The 18,077-nt window shown below is 34.7% G+C and overlaps 1 protein-coding gene across 4 annotated transcripts in view; it reads left to right on the forward strand.

The window, feature by feature from the left end:
- The first annotated feature begins 6,220 nt into the window (after positions 1-6,220).
- LOC106623754 (band 7 protein AGAP004871) overlaps positions 6,221-18,077 on the forward strand; it is an 82,984-nt gene continuing 71,127 nt past the window's right edge. For 2 of the 4 annotated variants that reach the window (XM_036364516.2, XM_036364520.2), the window contains exon 1: positions 9,578-10,510. In XM_036364516.2, the coding sequence (XP_036220409.1) occupies positions 10,460-10,510 (51 nt within the window). In that variant the 5' untranslated portion in view covers positions 9,578-10,459. Of the gene's footprint in view, positions 6,378-9,577; positions 10,511-13,794; positions 13,928-18,077 lie in introns of those variants that run through there. The other 2 variants (XM_036364522.2, XM_036364523.2) reach the window with 2 other exon arrangements.

Genomic DNA, 18,077 nt, shown 5'->3' on the forward strand with positions numbered 1-18,077 from the left:
CAAGTGAGGGCTCATAATATATTGATTTGTATTGAAAAATACTGATGCATTTATGAATTATTTTCGTAATATAATATATATTATATATATATATATATACCAATAAATTCATACCTATAATCGTTTTCAAACTGAATTCGATAATTAAAATATATATCTGAAATAATTATGTGGCGGTGCGCCCCAATCCCTCCTTGCCTGCGATCGTTCAACTCGCAAAAAGCAAAAAGCGTAGACAAAAGTCATTGCTTGTGCGGGGCAAGAAGAAGCAAGCATCAGCGTACGTGTATTTAAGAATGTATGTGTGATTATCACATTTGTGTAAATACGCATAATAAGGAAATATTCAATAAACCTAAACATATGAACATATTATATTTTCCTGATATATTTTAATTATCTCAGGAAGTAAAATATGCTATTAAAGAAATTGAATTATGATATGCTTAGACTCCAATTAATAAAATAAAAAAATTAAATAAAATTCGTTTTAGGATTCGAACGTATAGGCTCGTATTCGGAATGAGCTTAACTCCTTCGCGCTTACGACCTAAGCCACCACAAAAGTGGAAACGTGGCCGCTTAGTCACCGTTTTATTATTATCTTTTGTTCAATAAGCAATTACTCACTCAACGCACATACATAAGTTGGAAAACTAGCCTATTAAATGTTTATTTTATTATGAATTCTGGGGTTTTTACCGATAATACAGATTTTTAATTCAGAAGGCTTTTCATGATTATAAATTTGTCATATCATAGAAATTGAAAACATAAATCTAAATAGGTATGCGCAACGATTTTTCATATAGGAATATTCGTTGTGTCTATTTATAGCATTTCGCATATTGTGTGGTGTATTTTTCTTTTTCGAAGTTATACTTTTCGATGTTCCCTCTTGTGGAATTACAAATTAGTACTCAAAAAGTTTTCATTTAACATTTGCTCCTTCTCTACTCTTCAACCAGAGAATGTTGAAGAGTAGAGAAGGAGCAAATGTTAAATGAAAACTTTTTGAGTACTAATTTGTAATTCCACAAGAGGGAACATCGAAAAGTATAACTTCGAAAAAGAAAAATACACCACACAATATGCGAAATGCTATAAATAGACACAACGAATATTCCTATATGAAAAATCGTTGCGCATACCTATTTAGATTTATGTTTTCAATTTCTATGATATGACAAATTTATAATCATGAAAAGCCTTCTGAATTAAAAATCTGTATTATCGGTAAAAACCCCAGAATTCATAATAAAATAAACATTTAATAGGCTAGTTTTCCAACTTATGTATGTGCGTTGAGTGAGTAATTGCTTATTGAACAAAAGATAATAATAAAACGGTGACTAAGCGGCCACGTTTCCACTTTTGTGGTGGCTTAGGTCGTAAGCGCGAAGGAGTTAAGCTCATTCCGAATACGAGCCTATACGTTCGAATCCTAAAACGAATTTTATTTAATTTTTTTATTTTATTAATTGGAGTCTAAGCATATCATAATTCAATTTCTTTAATAGCATATTTTACTTCCTGAGATAATTAAAATATATCAGGAAAATATAATATGTTCATATGTTTAGGTTTATTGAATATTTCCTTATTATGCGTATTTACACAAATGTGATAATCACACATACATTCTTAAATACACGTACGCTGATGCTTGCTTCTTCTTGCCCCGCACAAGCAATGACTTTTGTCTACGCTTTTTGCTTTTTGCGAGTTGAACGATCGCAGGCAAGGAGGGATTGGGGCGCACCGCCACATAATTATTTCAGATATATATTTTAATTATCGAATTCAGTTTGAAAACGATTATAGGTATGAATTTATTGGTATATATATATATATATAATATATATTATATTACGAAAATAATTCATAAATGCATCAGTATTTTTCAATACAAATCAATATATTATGAGCCCTCACTTGACACGCCTATGTGCATGGTGGCAAGCCAACGAAATAACGGCGAGTTCGCGCGGACATTGTGTTGTTGAAAAAAACCAAATGACGACTTTGCCGACAAACATACATATTTATATACATACATACAAACGAGCTCGCATACATATTGACGCCGAATTTTGCGCATTATCGCGGAGTTGACAAAATTTGTTTCAATCGACAATTTTGCGACAATGTCGATCGGCTATGTTGTCTCGTTTGTCCTTTTTGCAGTGGTTTGCTATTGAAAGTTGACTTATGCTCTTTTGAAATATTGCGATTACCAATTGGGCTGCATTTTCATAGCGTCGTATTTAGATAAAATGGGCTAAATCGAAAAACTATGAAATAATGATAATAAGTAAACATATAAAAGTACTATATGGACTGTGCTTAGAATATATAGAAGTAGTTAAAGATTTCTTATGAATGGCAATTTTATATACATTTTTTAATTTAATGCCATATATAGTGCATAATATGCAAAAATATAAATATTATTTAAACTCGCTAATAGGTCATGTTGCCAATTCTCCTTTCTGAAGTGAACATCAGACAAATTCTTCAATTTCTGATTTTTAGCAAATGTTGTGAGGCAGCAGCTTGTGGGCAACATACAAATGCGAGGGGGATGGTAGGATTTTCAGTGATACAAATTCTAAAATTGAAATTTTGCTGATTCTTCAATTTTACTGAAGACATTCAAATTCAATTTCATTCATTTTTATTTTCGCGCATTTGCGGTAGGAATTCTATATGAAAACCAAATGTGGTTTACCAGGCGCACAGAAAAAATAGCGCGGCGCAGAGTTATGAACGAACGTACTTTGCTTTGAAGCAGACGCACGTTCCTTATGAATGAATTTGTTGTCGTTGTAATATGAAATACTTAGAAAATAAGCCGCGAGTTCGCTTGAATATTATTGGTCGATGATGGTGCGTCTACGTTTTTTTGTCACTTGCGTGAGTGTTTGATTTTTTGCGAAAGACATATTGAGGGACATACATATGTACATATGTGTACATATATGCAAATATATTTGGACATGCGAATGAAGGAAGGCAATTTCAAGAATATTCACATATAGACATATAAACATTGAAGCAAGTAAACAACAATAGCTGTTTGAGTTCACAGATTAGACAAATATGTTCTAATATCATCTGTGGTGCTGCTTGTATAGCACACTTCCTTATTGCAATGAAATGTTTTGCCTAAGTTCAAATCCTATCATATTTTTATATATTATACTATTTTTTATTTTTATAACTCTTTTTTATTAAATGATATTTGAATTCTATTTTAGTATTATTTCCCCTCATTATTTATATTTTCTTGTCGGAGGACAATTACTTTCATTTTTATTATTTCAATTTTTGTTTATGCGCATATCAAAGAACATCTGCGCATATGTATGTATATACATTTTGCTTATAGAGTGGTGTAGTTCGTTGCGTAAATTGACAGCTGTGGTGACATTTTATTTTCGAACTTGCGCGTTTTCGATGTTCCTTCTTAGCAATTAACATTTTAGTACTGCTAACATTTGCTCCTTCTCTACTCATCAACATTCTCTGCTTCAACATTCTCTGATTCTGTGCTGCTGATATGGCGCTAGTCAAGTTTCAAACCTCTCTTAGATTATTACAAAATTGGGCTACATCTAGCGGCGAGCTTTTGTTATTTGACCATTAGCATGAACAGGGTGATTGCAGTGCTGAAAATTCTAGTTATATTGGGTCTTTTGAACTAGAGCTTTCAGCTCTGCATTTAAAAGGACTTTGTGAAAAGATGTGCATATATACATACTATATAAGTAAATATACGTATGTTTAGTTAGTTATAACCAGTTAATGCTTATTACTTAATTTTTTTTTAGTTTTAAAGTGAACTTTTTTATTATTCGTATTTATTTGTAATAATTTTTAAAATTTTAATTTGTTTTCAAAGTTCATAGAACTTCTATATACCATATGTATTAAGAAAAATTATTTGATATTCAAAAATTATAGTTAATTTCAGAGCTGCTATTATGTGCTATGGTTGAAGGGAGTATATTACTAGAGGGAGTCGTATAGAAGTAGGAACTTAAGTCGATTTGGTTTTTCATATTTCCGTGTAACAGTGAGCTTTATAGTACAAATTATAATATAAAATAAATAATCTTATATAATAAGACTGTTTGTAAATCAATTTCCTTCAGGGTCGTGTGAAAAAAGTACTGTATAAACAGCCGCGCCAGCTTAGACTTCAACAGGTGTGCATAAGGACATGTTACTGTTTAATACAATTTCTTGTCTAACCTCATCCTGCAGGTGCGCTGATGTATAATATAACAGAATTGCAGATGAAGTGAAGAAAAACATTTGATTTCACTTCAACTTTTTCTATATATAATTATTTGATTATGAATATTGCTTGAGAATTTCTTCTAGTTCTACATTTTGCTTTAGTTAACATTATATATATGTAGTCAGTAACAGGTAAAATACTTTAAAACATCTGTTGGTGTGGCTCTTCTTCGTTTAAAAGCAAAAACACTACATTTATAAGGTAGATGCAAATTTTCTAACAAAAATAGCTAAGTAAATCGTAGTTAGGTATACCAGAACCAGACTGTATATGTGTATATATTTTTAAATTGACCTCGGGATTCAATCGAAAATTCATATGAAGTATCTTAATCTTAGCAGTCATAGGTAAGTGCCTGAAAAAGGCAATCAATACTTACTTTATAAAACTAGATGCGTGGTATATATGTACATATGTACATATGTATATTTGACCTTAAAAGGCTCCATTAGATTTTACTGAATGCATGCGAAAATAAACCTATACTTCCTCTTTACTCTACGAGAGATTCTCTGTCATAGCTTATTATAATTTAATTTCCTAAGGAAAGGAAAAAAACAGGATATCATTTTATGTCTGTTGTAAGATGGCTCAGTTTTACAGTCTCTATAAACAACAAACGAAAGAGTTAGTTACTTGCTAGTCAGCTAAAAGTGCGTTAAAATTTAACGTTTTGCATTTGCGCGATCAATTCGTGGAAACTGTTTTTATATTTTTGAAAATTGCGATTACTGACGCGTACAATTCGGTCAGTTTTTTCGATCTTTTTAATATATTACGTCGTGCCGTGAAATAAGAAAAATTAGTGCTCAGTAGAAGAAACGTTTTGAAGCAGCCTCTCTAACGAAGCATGCTCAAGGTCCCAAATGGGCTATTAAAAATTGCAAAGTATTTAAATACGAGTTGTACATTTGTAAAGAGGTGAAAAGATCAACTATGATTATTGCAGACGTGTTTGGCTAAGAAAGGACAAACATTTATTCAAGGGCGTGTTAAGCACCCCCACAGGGGGATGTTTATGGATGCTTCTCTGACCGTCGTTAGAATGCTTCACGACAAAAATAACCATGCATACTGCAAGAAGATAATTACCCAAAAGAAGGGGCAGACTTTGTACTCAACAAGAAAACCATATTGTTACTTTAGTTTGCCCATCAAAGTCACCAGACGCTTGTCCAATTTAGAATGTTTGGGCTTTCATGAGAGCCAAAATATCAGGAAAACATTTCGATTCAAATATTTATTCGGCTCCTCTAACTACTGAATACGGAAAATTTAGTTGCAAGTTGCCATCAAAGATGTCAGGCTATAATAGATAAAGCGAGAGATTATCGCAAGTATTGACTAAACGTCGGCTATAACAAAACAATGTATTTTCTATAATTACAACATTTTTCCCAATAAACGCCACCTACAATTTGGAAAACAAAAATGTTATTTTTTGAACCCACTGTATGTGTGTATGAACGGGCCTTACTTACTCGTGATTACTAAAACCGAAAGGGCGAAGACAAAGTTTGGTTTCGAGTTAGTAAATAAATAAATTCATATGCATATACAAATTAACGTACATGTATGTAGGTATGTATGTATAAATTTGGTGTCGACCTTGAAACTAGCACATTACTTTCGTTAAGTTGTATTGATAGTCAGTCTTTAATGCCTACTGCTTAGCAATTATCTGCTCGTTCGTAAGAATTACTTACACCAATAACTTGAAGTAGTTTATTAATTACAAAACCGTTAGTTTTCCTGCAGGGTGCGAGTATTTGTGTAAGTTCTTGTGGACTTCTACGAGACACAACGGTTTCTTTGGCTAGTGGTGACGTGTTAATGTAACGTGGAAAATGTTTATTTTTCCCACACATATAATTTTGCCATTCGCGTTTTGATTTAGTATTCCTTTGGTGCCCGAGTAAAGCAAGTGGACACTAGAGTTTTTTGTATATCGTAACAAAAACGAAATACTGTTAGAAGTAAATAAGTATAATAACTAATTCAAGAAACTAGTGGCCAAATCATTTATTAAACGTGTTTGTTTAAAATTTTCTAACGGAACTTGAAGCCAAAAGTAAGTACGAATATTCTATTGTTTATATTAGTATGCCTTTGTAGCTTGTTCAAGTTCGTCAAGATCGTCTAGTGATTTATGAATAAGTCTACACCAAAGCCGAACGATACTGGTGGAAATATAAACGATGAAAAGTTAAATTTCACGCAAAAGACTCCATGATTGCAGAGACTTGCCTATAGCACTCATCGTCTGTCCACCAAGCAGCCTAGTTTAGGCTCTCAACTTTAGAGATTTCTAAACGCAACTAGAGCAGATTTTTGTAGCGTTTTGTGAACATGAAATAATTTCAATTTACAAAACTAATCGAAAGTGAAATAAGAGCTTTGTTCGATGTGTCAAAACTTGGAAAGTGGAGAATCGATCAAACAACAGACATAAATGAGCTTTCACATGTAACATATTGGAAAAGAGAGCAGCGCAACATCGTATCAAAGACGGCTAAGATGATTAATTTTGAAACTTTAAGATTTATCTGCTTGAACTACTCGCTTGAGAGATTTTTGTTTTATATTAAAGGAAAGATTTCGGTCAATTAATAGCTCTATTTGCTGTAAAAATGCTAATATACCAGAGAAAGTGGTGAGCTTTAACTCAGTTGCTTAAACTGTTGATTCGAATGGAGCTTTTTCATCAAATAAGTAGCCATTGAATCGTTGGAGATTTGAACTCGTCGATCACCCAAAATTAGTAGCCATGCCCTCAAAAAACTTGGCGGTATTTCTTGTGAAAATGTAAAAGAGAATATTGAGTATTAAATTCCTTATTTATAACTTATCTAGAGACAGAGATTACTGAGAGTCAAGTGGTGTGGATACGTAATTACGCAGAGGGTTTTAAGTTTAGGTTAAAGCTGTCACTTTTATTGTTGATTTATATGTATAAATGTAACCATTTAAGTTACCTACTTAATGGTTTACGTACATATATACACACATTTACATATGAACAAATAATGTACCAAGCAATTCTCGCTGTCGGTCTCAAAAATGTCCATTTCTTTTCGTTCTTTATGCTTCCTGAGTTTGATTGTGTTCCTGCGTCGAAGCACGAAAATTGTTCACACTCACTGGCTTAAAAACGTACATATATATGTGTGTGTGTGGATGTGGAATTGCGCGCACACCTGCTGTTAAGTGAATGTAGCTGTCGCACACATTTTCGCACGAGTACACCTCATCATATTGATGTATGTACTTGCATATAGGTTATGTTTGACAGAATATATCCGCCAGAGTGATGCGCAGCGCTTCATTGTGCGAGGCACTCGTGGTTTTTGGTGCAAGGATATGCCGTGCTTCCATGCAAAATGTGCCCGTATGTTTGTGTGTTTGTAAACTGCAATGGCATGCTTTGTTTGTATGTATAATACACCTATTCATAACCGTATCAACGCCATATATGTTTACGAGTATGTGTGTGCGTGGAAAGCACGAGCACATGACGTAGCAGTAGCAACACGAAAAATGCGTACGACAGCAGTAACAGTAGCAGCAACAGCAACAGCAGCATCGGCGACAACAGTAGCGGTATCATCAGCCATTATTGCGTTGGCAACGCTGAGCATGCACTCATTGACTGACAATCAACTTAATGTTATTAAACAGTTACTGTCGCTGAGTGCTTCGGGCTTAATGTTGTTGCCGATGTTGCAGTTGTGAAACTTCAAAAAAGTGAAAAGGAAAACACTCTGCTGTCCTATCTGCTAAATGTTACACATACGCAGTGGAGTACACACAATGAAATTCACTCTGCTAGGCTAAGCACTGTTGCCATTGGTTAACACAAGTGGAGCAACTGATGCGGAGCTGTTAGAGAATCTCTGAGAGATGAAGAGCGAGTAGTGTGCTTTTGCGTTTCATAATTATGTGATTTTTAAAGTTGGCTGCTGGAGTATTGTTCACTGGACTTTGCCGCTGATTGCCAACGATGTAAGTAAGTGGTCAGTTCATCACTTTGCAGCTAACTTTTAGTAACATCTAATGCTTAAGTGTATAAATGCTGTTAATGCCACTTATGTTATCGCAAAAACGAAATTATGCTGTTGAATACAACAGTGTGACTAAGTAGATGAAGCAAATATGCTGTTCGTGTTAGTTTTAAAGGAAGCATTTTTTTATAAACACACACAACTTTATACTGACTTTACAGAGAGTCTTTGGTTTGAGAGTTCATAGGGTAGGTTTTTTGCAGAAAATATCAAACTTCATAGCATCATATCTAATTCGCTTACCTGCTTATGTTAATAAAACTGTAATTAATAGAGTTTTAAATTATAATTGAATTTGTAACATTTTTAAATATTTAATTCACAATTTTTTACTTTCTAACTTACTATATGTCCATTTTTTCTTTTTTCAAAATCAAACATTTAGAAACAGATCTCTCGTACTTAGAACTTGGCACAAATACCGATAAAGTCGGGTGAATCTTGGGTGGAAATTTTATTATATTTAAGTGCTGGTTTTTCACACTTCTTTTCTAAATAAATTTCCGGTAATTTTTAATTTGTGGTAAAGGTCTTATACTATCTATGTGTTCTGAATTTCTGTTACTGGGTTAAGGGGAAGGACTTTCGGAGAGCATTAGAATTCCTTCCGTAATTTCCCATTAGTTAAAGCGCGGATCACAAACCAGCACAGGGTGACTCCATTGGATTTGTTCGAATATTTTCCAGAATCGCAGTGAATTTTTTGCTAGTTTCCTCCTTTCCACTTATTTGTTTGATTTTTATTGCGGCCATTGACTCGCCACTCTCACTAGTTATGTTCATTATGCTCATTATGCGCGCCACGGTGCTGCAACTGCTCGCCCAACGCTCGTTTACTCGTTACTTCTGCTCCAACATCCACTCGTGCACATCAGCAGCCAGCAAGCCATCATCAACAGCTACCATCGATGCGACAATCTCTGACTTCACGACTCTCGACTCGACGACTCAAACAACTCGAGTGCTTTGGCGCTTCGGCACCTCAACACCACAGTAACTCGGCTGTAGGGTCGGTAGGCAGTTTGATGCCAACAGCCATAATATACTCATATAAATACACACAAGCATACATACCCGCGCATATACATGCAAACTATAATGCTCAACGGTAGCATTTGCAACTTTCGCACGCCACACGCTGTGCGAGTGTCCTTTCGATTTTATCATATAGACAAGCTGGCTCCTTGTCGAATGCTCAGTTCGACTTGTGCACTGACAGAGGTCGCTTTTAGTGACACTACAGTTTCAGTTTAGTTCAGTTTTCGGCTGATGTGTTGTGTTCTGTTCTGTGTTATTCTCAACTAAGTGATTTGCTATCTGGCGTGTTGCGCCCACACACACACATACACATACAAACACAACTAGATTAATAACTGTTTCTGCTCGGTTTGATTTAGCTGCTGACTGGTCCATAGTTTGCCGAGGCATGTGTGCGTTTTAGTATAAGAGGCTTTAATTTTTGGCGGCGATTCAGTGAGTCTACGGCAGATGGCAGCGAAGCAACGTACTCCACACAGCAGCAGTCAGCGTTGGGTTTAAATAATTCTTCTTGTAAGATTAAGTCGTTCCGTGGAGTTGGCTGGTGACCGCATGGTGAGACGCGGTGCGCTGTGTGCGTGTGGTGGTGGCTAGTGAGCTGGTTAGTTGGCGTGGTCGAGTTCATCGCACGTCGTTGTGCGTGTGCAGCAGCGGTGGATGCAGGCAGACCTTCGTACCAGAAGCCGAATTGCATGAATTGCGCAGTGCGAAGCGAACAGACAGCGAGCGAGGCGGGGCGTTTGTGGCAAGCAAATAAGTATTGCAAACAATGTAATCACTTTTAATCCGTTCATCAACTTCAACAAGTGTTAAAGTGTGCAAGATTTAGGAATACTCAATTACAGTTACAACATCGAACGTTTTGAATATGAATATTGGTGGATTTCAGTGACTGTAGAATAAAAAAGTAACTGTGTATGTTGCAAATCGTGTCGAGACAATAATAATTTCACAATCCTTGACACTTTAGAAGATCTCAAGAAAAATCTCAAGCAAACAGAAAGCAGAAAAAGTGGGTGGGCAGCTGGAATTTCTCTGGACGTCTTAATGAATCATGGTCGAAGAGTTTCTGGAGAAATTGCCTGAAATCGACACACGTTACGAGGTGAGTAGCACACACCCGCATACATACTATGTAACTACATACACAAATAAAAACATGATTCGTGTTGAGTCCAGGCTGTGGCGCGCGACTTTTAGTTGTTAGCAAATATTATACATTGCACGCATACTATGTACATATTTCATATATTTATTTATAATATTTATTTACTTCTCTATTACATGCTTATCCCTTTTATATTGCATTGCTCAAATCCTCCAGCGCTCGAGGTCTCGAGTACTCAGCAATTTCTGTTTTGCTCGACGCATTTAGTATTGTGCCAGCAGCTGTTGTGCGTATTTGCTCAGCGTAACGTGTTGCCCTACATAGGTGCAGACCCCTACAACCCACGCTAATCCAGCAAGAGTCTCTGTGCATTCCCTGCACATGCATAAATATTATGTCTTCACGCCCTCTCCCACAGGCACTTGCATCCCGTTTCAGCCAGTCATCATCTTATCAACCTGCAGCCTCAATATGCTTGTTGTCATTTATTTATGTTTTTCTACTTCCTTTGTGCCCTTTTCACAAGTGCAGGTTGTTATGTATGTCACTGCTGTCTCCGTTTGGTTCGGTTGCGCTTGGCTTTGGTAGTGTCCTGTCAAGTGCAGCTTGCAGGCAATAAATTTACATTTATGTAAATGAAAGGATTTCATTGTTTGTTTCCCACTTTAATTGAGTTCCAGTTGTTTTCGGCCAATTCCTACCAGGAATAACAGAATGCTCAGATCACTTTCAGGATCAGAAGAAGTTATCCGATGCAAAATATGTGCATCTGTAAATATTTAAACACAGATAGCTTAGTAGAACTTGAATTATATTAAAAATTACTGAAGCAGTTAACACAGAATAATCATGCTCATTTTATTTTAAAACAGATAAGTGTTGCAAAAAAATTGAATTAATTAAAGCAGCCATTATAAATAAATACAAATATACTTTTAACACCAATAAATCCTCCCATAATTTCCATTTCAATTTTCTTATTTATTAAATATAAACGTTTTGGTTCAAATAACAATCTTCAAAAATAATTTTTACTTGTATTCTTCTCACTTAAGTATTTTGAAACAGAGCTAATTTTATGAATTTTATATTTTTTGCATATGGCAACCCTTTTAGAATATATTTTCAAATGAAAAACTAAGTAGCAAATTTAAAATAAATTTATTCATTATAAATTGAATTTATTATTTGTGATTTGGAAATCCTAGTGTTGCAATCTGGCAACTCACAACTAAATCGTAAAGTTTGACATTTCTGATGTTATACCTACTCAGAACATTTTGCCATACGAGCGATATTTGTGCTATTTACAGCAACATAAAATATTCATCTCGTCCAAAAAATTGAATTAAATCGCGAAAATTTTCGCGCAATTATTTTTTACAACTTTCGACGTAAATTAACTCAGCAACAGTTTCGATGAACTTAATTAAATTTTTGGCGAATAAGCTCCATCAAATACCAGTGTATATCGTTGGTATGATAATTCTATCGAGATCGTAGATCACTCCAACTATAGGCTTTAGTGAAACCTGCATAATATTAATTTTTGTTCTCTAATCCCGAAATATATGTAGGGAACCCTCGTATTATTCTACTGGAGTTGAGTTTTTTATTAGAGGATAATTAATTTAATTTATTTGGCAACCCAAATCGAATATAGTATGTATTTATAAGCCAATATACAGTTTACATTTTAAGAGTTTGGCAACTCTATTTAGTCATATTTTATTAATTTTTAATTAATTATTTTCTTAAAATAATGTTTTCATATTTGTTGACTTAATTATTATTTTCTATATAGGTGGCAACTTGGTTTTATGCAATTTTTATAATGTGTACAATGTCGCCGAATTGAAGTTTTTAAAAATAAACCATTTGATTTTCTCTTAATTGTACCAGTAAGATGGCAACTTGGCGCACTAAGAAAATTTTGTATCATTAAAAAAATTGTATATACAAGTAATGAAAAATGCATAATATATTTTTATATTTTTGAGTTTCTAAAACTAACAAGAAATATGAAAATGCATCTTCCATTATTACAAAAAATCGAAATCAAAGAAAAAAGAATCGCTTAAATTTTAAAAGGGTTTGTAGCTAAATATTAAATGAGAGCAATTAACTAATTCTTCACTTAATTGAGGTCAAGCATTTTCGTGAATAACCTTCGAGTGGCTTTCAATTCCCTGTCGGGTGTTTATGTATTTTCCGGTGTACCGATATATATTTATATGCTTATAATATATATTTCTCTGTTTATTTCTAAACCCGCAATCAAGTATTCAGTTTGCATGACAATTAAAATTTTTAGTAACCGAGTTGGCGAGTTAGTTGAGATTCGAGTTCTTTTCAACTGGGTGACCTCAATGTAACCTACAAAACCCAAATGAAATTGAAATGAAATTGAAATGCAATTGATGGCCGCTCCGCTTCCTACTGACACTGTTGTTTGATGTCCCCGGTGTACTGGTTTAATGAATCTCAGAGGCATTGGATAAATTATTGGGAATGAAATTCGAAATAGTTCTATTGTTGCTTTGTGAACACACACTTGCATATACTATGTTTGTATTTGGATTTACTGAATCGTGAGCTTCGAAAATGATAAATGTTTTCTGTGTAAATACCACAATTTGGCAATGAAAGATGCTTGGGACGGTGGTGCAAAGCACGGACGTAGCAGATGATTAATAACAACAATAATTGTAGTATTCACAGATTTAGACCTGATTTGTACTCAAATATGTGCATGCCGTTTCCTCGTTAAGTCATTCCGAGTGAGAGGTAAAAATAGAGGTGATTTATTTATAAAGCCTTCTAAGCAGAATTCGCTCTACAGAGTACTATACATTTTTATTTTACAATCTGAAAACTATTAGAACTATCGAAAGATTCTAGTGAGAGTTGTTAGTGCCTTACTTTATGTGTGTCGATTTTTATATCTGCTTATATATAGGTTTTCCAATAAGTGTGATAAGATAGTATATTACGGGATCAATTAGCACAAATAGGGGTTCTCACATTATTTGGCTGTTGTGTGCTGAATCTCTTTAGACATTTGGAGGAATAAGAAGTAAAATGCCCTTATTCTTGAATCTTCACTCATCAACTACGTTCGTCTTCTCTTAGATATTTGCGATGCATTATATGAGGTCAAATGAGTTATGATTGTACCATAACTCACAATTACCACGACCTTTCATCAATTCATCAATTTTTCAAAACCATTTTCCGAAGTCAATTTGTCAATTAACAACGAATTTCCAATTTATTTTAAGTACACCGTTATTATCTGGATAATGACTGAGAGTATTACCAGATGCAACGAAAAGCAAGCTATAGAAGCGCCCAAGCTATAGAAGCACCCAACTGAAAAGCGGTGAGAAAGTGCAAAAGCCTGGTGCACAAAAGGTAAGGTGTTCTTATTCTATTTTTATTAGAAAATTGTAAGGTCGGAGGAATTTTGCGGTGTGCGTGTGTGGCTCATGCAAACAAATAAGTATATAGTATATTATATATGTATGTATGCGTGTCAATTGCGGTTAGTATTTGATGATCGATGAAAATTAAAAATTCATATGCCATTTCGTTGCACGCTTGTTTGCTTCATGATGTGCGAATAAATTTTAAATTTAAATTCGCTTCATGTAAGTGCGTGTGTGTGTGTGTCTCATGGGAGTGGTTGCTGGCAGTGTCACCAGTCTTCTGTTGCTTTTCCGTCGCCTAGCTTTGGCTCGCTGTTGTCAGTTGATTGTGTATGTGTCAGTGTGTACCTCGGTGTCTGTGGTGTCTGGTCGGTTTTGGCTGTGGTGGTTAAAGTGTAAACTTTCAATTTGTTGAAAAACTTTTACACGCCCATAATGGCGGCGTTCACAAAGGAAAGCGCCGTAAATGTCATTGAATCGATGCAAACTGTCATTGCGAACGAAACCGCTGATGTTTACTTTGGGCAGCCGAAAACACACGTGGTGGAATAAATAAATATTTAAAGAGCTTGGTTCCAATAGGCTGAAAGCTGAAAGTGAATAGTTAATTTATTTTTAATTTTTTTTGGAAATATTGTATTATAAAATTCGATTATATTAAGAATAATTAATTGGAAAACTGGATTCACAAGTGGCCGAATTAAGATAAAGTTTAAGGCAGACAACCCTCGTGTCCCTAATTTTGCAATTAGTTTGGAAGCGAAGAATAAGAAAATATTTAATTATCTGGAATATGAACGCGAAATTATATATTTATTACGGAAAAAAAATTAATTACCTATTAGTCGATACAATTGTGTCGGTTTTTCTTATAATTCCTCGACTGATTAAAAGGGAACTATTTCTGGTATTTTTTTTTAACTTTTTTCCACAATTACTTCAATCTAGGCAGTAACTTGGTGGAAGCATTTGCTTTCACCATCTTACGTTACGAAATGTGCGAAATAGGGTAATAATCACACCGAACTTCCATGTAATGAATTTTTTCAAAACATGAGCTAGGGGTATTGACCCGATTATATCCATTTTTGGCGTCACGACATATGATTGTTATAAAAAGATGCTCTTTCAATTTCATTAAGATAACTCAAGTATTTACCGATATATATATACATAGTATGGTATAAAGTCAACCATAAGTTCGAAAGTTTATTTGATTTATTTATGTATTATGTGGGGGCTAGGGAAACAATTGACTCGATTTTAATTATTTTCCATACATGGGCATATTATTATTAGGGATAGATTTTCTCTGAATTTCAATATGAAATCTCACAGATTGACCGGTATTTTTGATAAAAAGTCAGCCATAGGCACTAGCGTCCAAATATTCGGTTTCTGGGGCTTGGGAAGTTATGATCCGATTTCGACAATTTTTAGACGAGAAGCGGCATACGCTAAAGGAGCTCTTTATGCAAAAATTTATTCCGATATAATAATTGGTACTTTATTTATATAATGTAAAGTGAAGGAATCATATCGAATTTAAAATTTGTAAGATGTGGGGAGTGGGCGTGGTTTTAGTCCGGTTACGATCATTTTCACAATGTAACATGGAATAGAAATGGATGGAGTAGTTCCTGTGATATAGGTATTCATCAAAAGTTGGGCGGGGCTACGCCCGTTTAATTTTTACACCGTTTCTTTTGAGTTCTATAAGTACCATCTTTCTGTAAAACTAAAGCTTTTGATGTATTTGTTAGGATATTTGTCGCGACAGACAGAGAGACAGACCGTCACCCGGATTTTAACTTGCCTCATTATTTTGATCGTAAATGAAAATAAGTATATATATAATATAATATCTGTCCCAATTTGTTTTCGAACAACCGTTTGGGGAACAAAACCATTATACTCTGTCGCAACATGTTGCGAATGTATAATAAGGAATTTCATATCAAACTCGTTTTTTTAAATGACTTACTTGAAAACCTGTGTGTTAAGGGTTAAGTTCAATTCCTAAACTAAAAAAAAAAACAATAATTAACAATAATTTATTGATAAGGACCGAAACTATTTATAAAAACTTTATATCAAATAGGCTTTTGTCTTAAGCCTGCTGTAAGCTGCAATTGCTATTGATTGCAACAAATAATTCAACAGGTTTATAAATTTCTCACTTATTTCCTGCAGACCATTCAGAAAAAAAAGTATATGTGTAGAAGCCTATAAAAATCTATATTTAGTACATATTATATTTAGAAAAACTCATTAGATTCACAATTAATTACAGATACAGACACACACATATGGTATGTGTGTCTCAGCGTTTACATAGAAATAACGTTTTGTTTATCCATTTGACATATCTTTGGGGGGCATCAAAATTCAATGCATAATCACAATAATTACGTATACGACATGCTGGGCACCCTGCCCATGGAGACCTTGAGTCTTAGCAAAACTCTAGCATATACATGTACACACAAAGTCCCGTTGAGTGAGTTACATGTCACAGTCGAAGCTAAAATACTAATATTTGTACTTGTGTGTGTGTGTTTTGTAAATATTAAACAATGAAATGGCAAATGTCATAGTGACGGGCATATATGTATGTACGTATGTATATGTATGGGCACTTATGACGCCAAAGACAATCGACCACAAAATTGCATGGAAATTGCCTACACACGAAATATATGATAAAATGATTTTTAACTTGTTCAGGAACTGGTTTCAGTTTGGTCCAAAATTGATGTATCATGGGACCGCGTTTGCTATTGAACATTATATGATGTCATGTGCAGTACGGCTACAGATGCTTGGGCTTCGTCAGGAAGGTATGATACATAACGATTCAAGAAACTAATCGCTCTTCCCAGAGACAAACAAAGATAGCTTGTGGGATTTTAAACAAGTCAAGATCAACAGAGCACATACTCCTGGATTGCCCCGAAATCGCAAGGAGAAGTAGTCAGGCATTCTGGCAATTTCGACGAGAGGACATATTACAACACTTATCCCAAGGGCTTTACTAGGCAACTGAGCTATAGCTGGGTTAAACGAAGTGTTGTAATAACAGGAGAGGGCACAATAGACCACGGGTCGCAGCGCATTTCGCATAACTCAGTCTAATCTAAAACTGCAGATCATTGCTGAAAATATTATTTCTTCAATTACAAATTAAATTCAAATGAATGTTTCAAAGGTTTTATGATTTATAGAACTGAAAGTCTCAAACATTTCTGCTAAGAAAAAATATAAATATATATAACTTTTTCAGCAAAAAGTTTCAAGTGTCTGGTTTTCAGATTACAGTCTAGTATTCTCTCAGTTGCGCGCTGAGCACAAGCTACATGTAACTGAATGTATAGAGGGTGCTTTTAACAACGTATGCTGGGTTAACATACTAATGAATTTTAGTCGTAGAAGGACACAAGCACTAATATAATCATTGTCTGCGCAGTGAGTGACGGAAATAGGAAATAACAACAACCTCTCCTTATTTGTACTCGCACACCAGCCCTATAATGCTCACGAGCTAATAATAATCACTCGGTTTAGTGAAATTGCGCCGTTGGCGTCTTAATGCCGAATGAATTCCATTGAAAGTGTGTGTTCGCATGATTTTACAGTTAATTAATTGACACGTTTAATATTATTAACATTTTGCTAAGATTTTGTGCGCGTGAAAAGCTCAGGTCGGTACGGGAGAGCAGTCGCCTGCCGCTTACACGACGGCATAGTGGACAATGCCGAAGAGACGCAATGTCTATGTGCTCGAGCTTGAGGAAATGTCAACGATGAGGGCTTATAAGAAAGTGAGTTAGGCATTATTAAATAATTAAAGTACCTTGTGGGTCGCCGCGATAAAGACTTTTCAAGGACTTTTGCTGGCGGTTCGCTTTTGTGGTGTTTGTAAACAAAATTTGTGTAATTTTGCATATTTATATAGACACTGCCGTGAAGAGTGTGGGCACTGCGATACAAGTGCTTTTTATTAATTCTCCCTATTTAACTTTTAATTGAGAGCTTGAGGTTGTGGAAAGCAAGAGACCACAGGCTCACATAACAAAAGGGGAAAACAAACAAAAAATAAAAATGAAATAAATTAAAAATGGCAGTAAAGATTTTTT

This window comes from Bactrocera oleae, chromosome 6 (assembly GCF_042242935.1).
Source record: "Bactrocera oleae isolate idBacOlea1 chromosome 6, idBacOlea1, whole genome shotgun sequence".
Classification (NCBI taxonomy): Eukaryota; Metazoa; Arthropoda; class Insecta; order Diptera; family Tephritidae; genus Bactrocera; species Bactrocera oleae.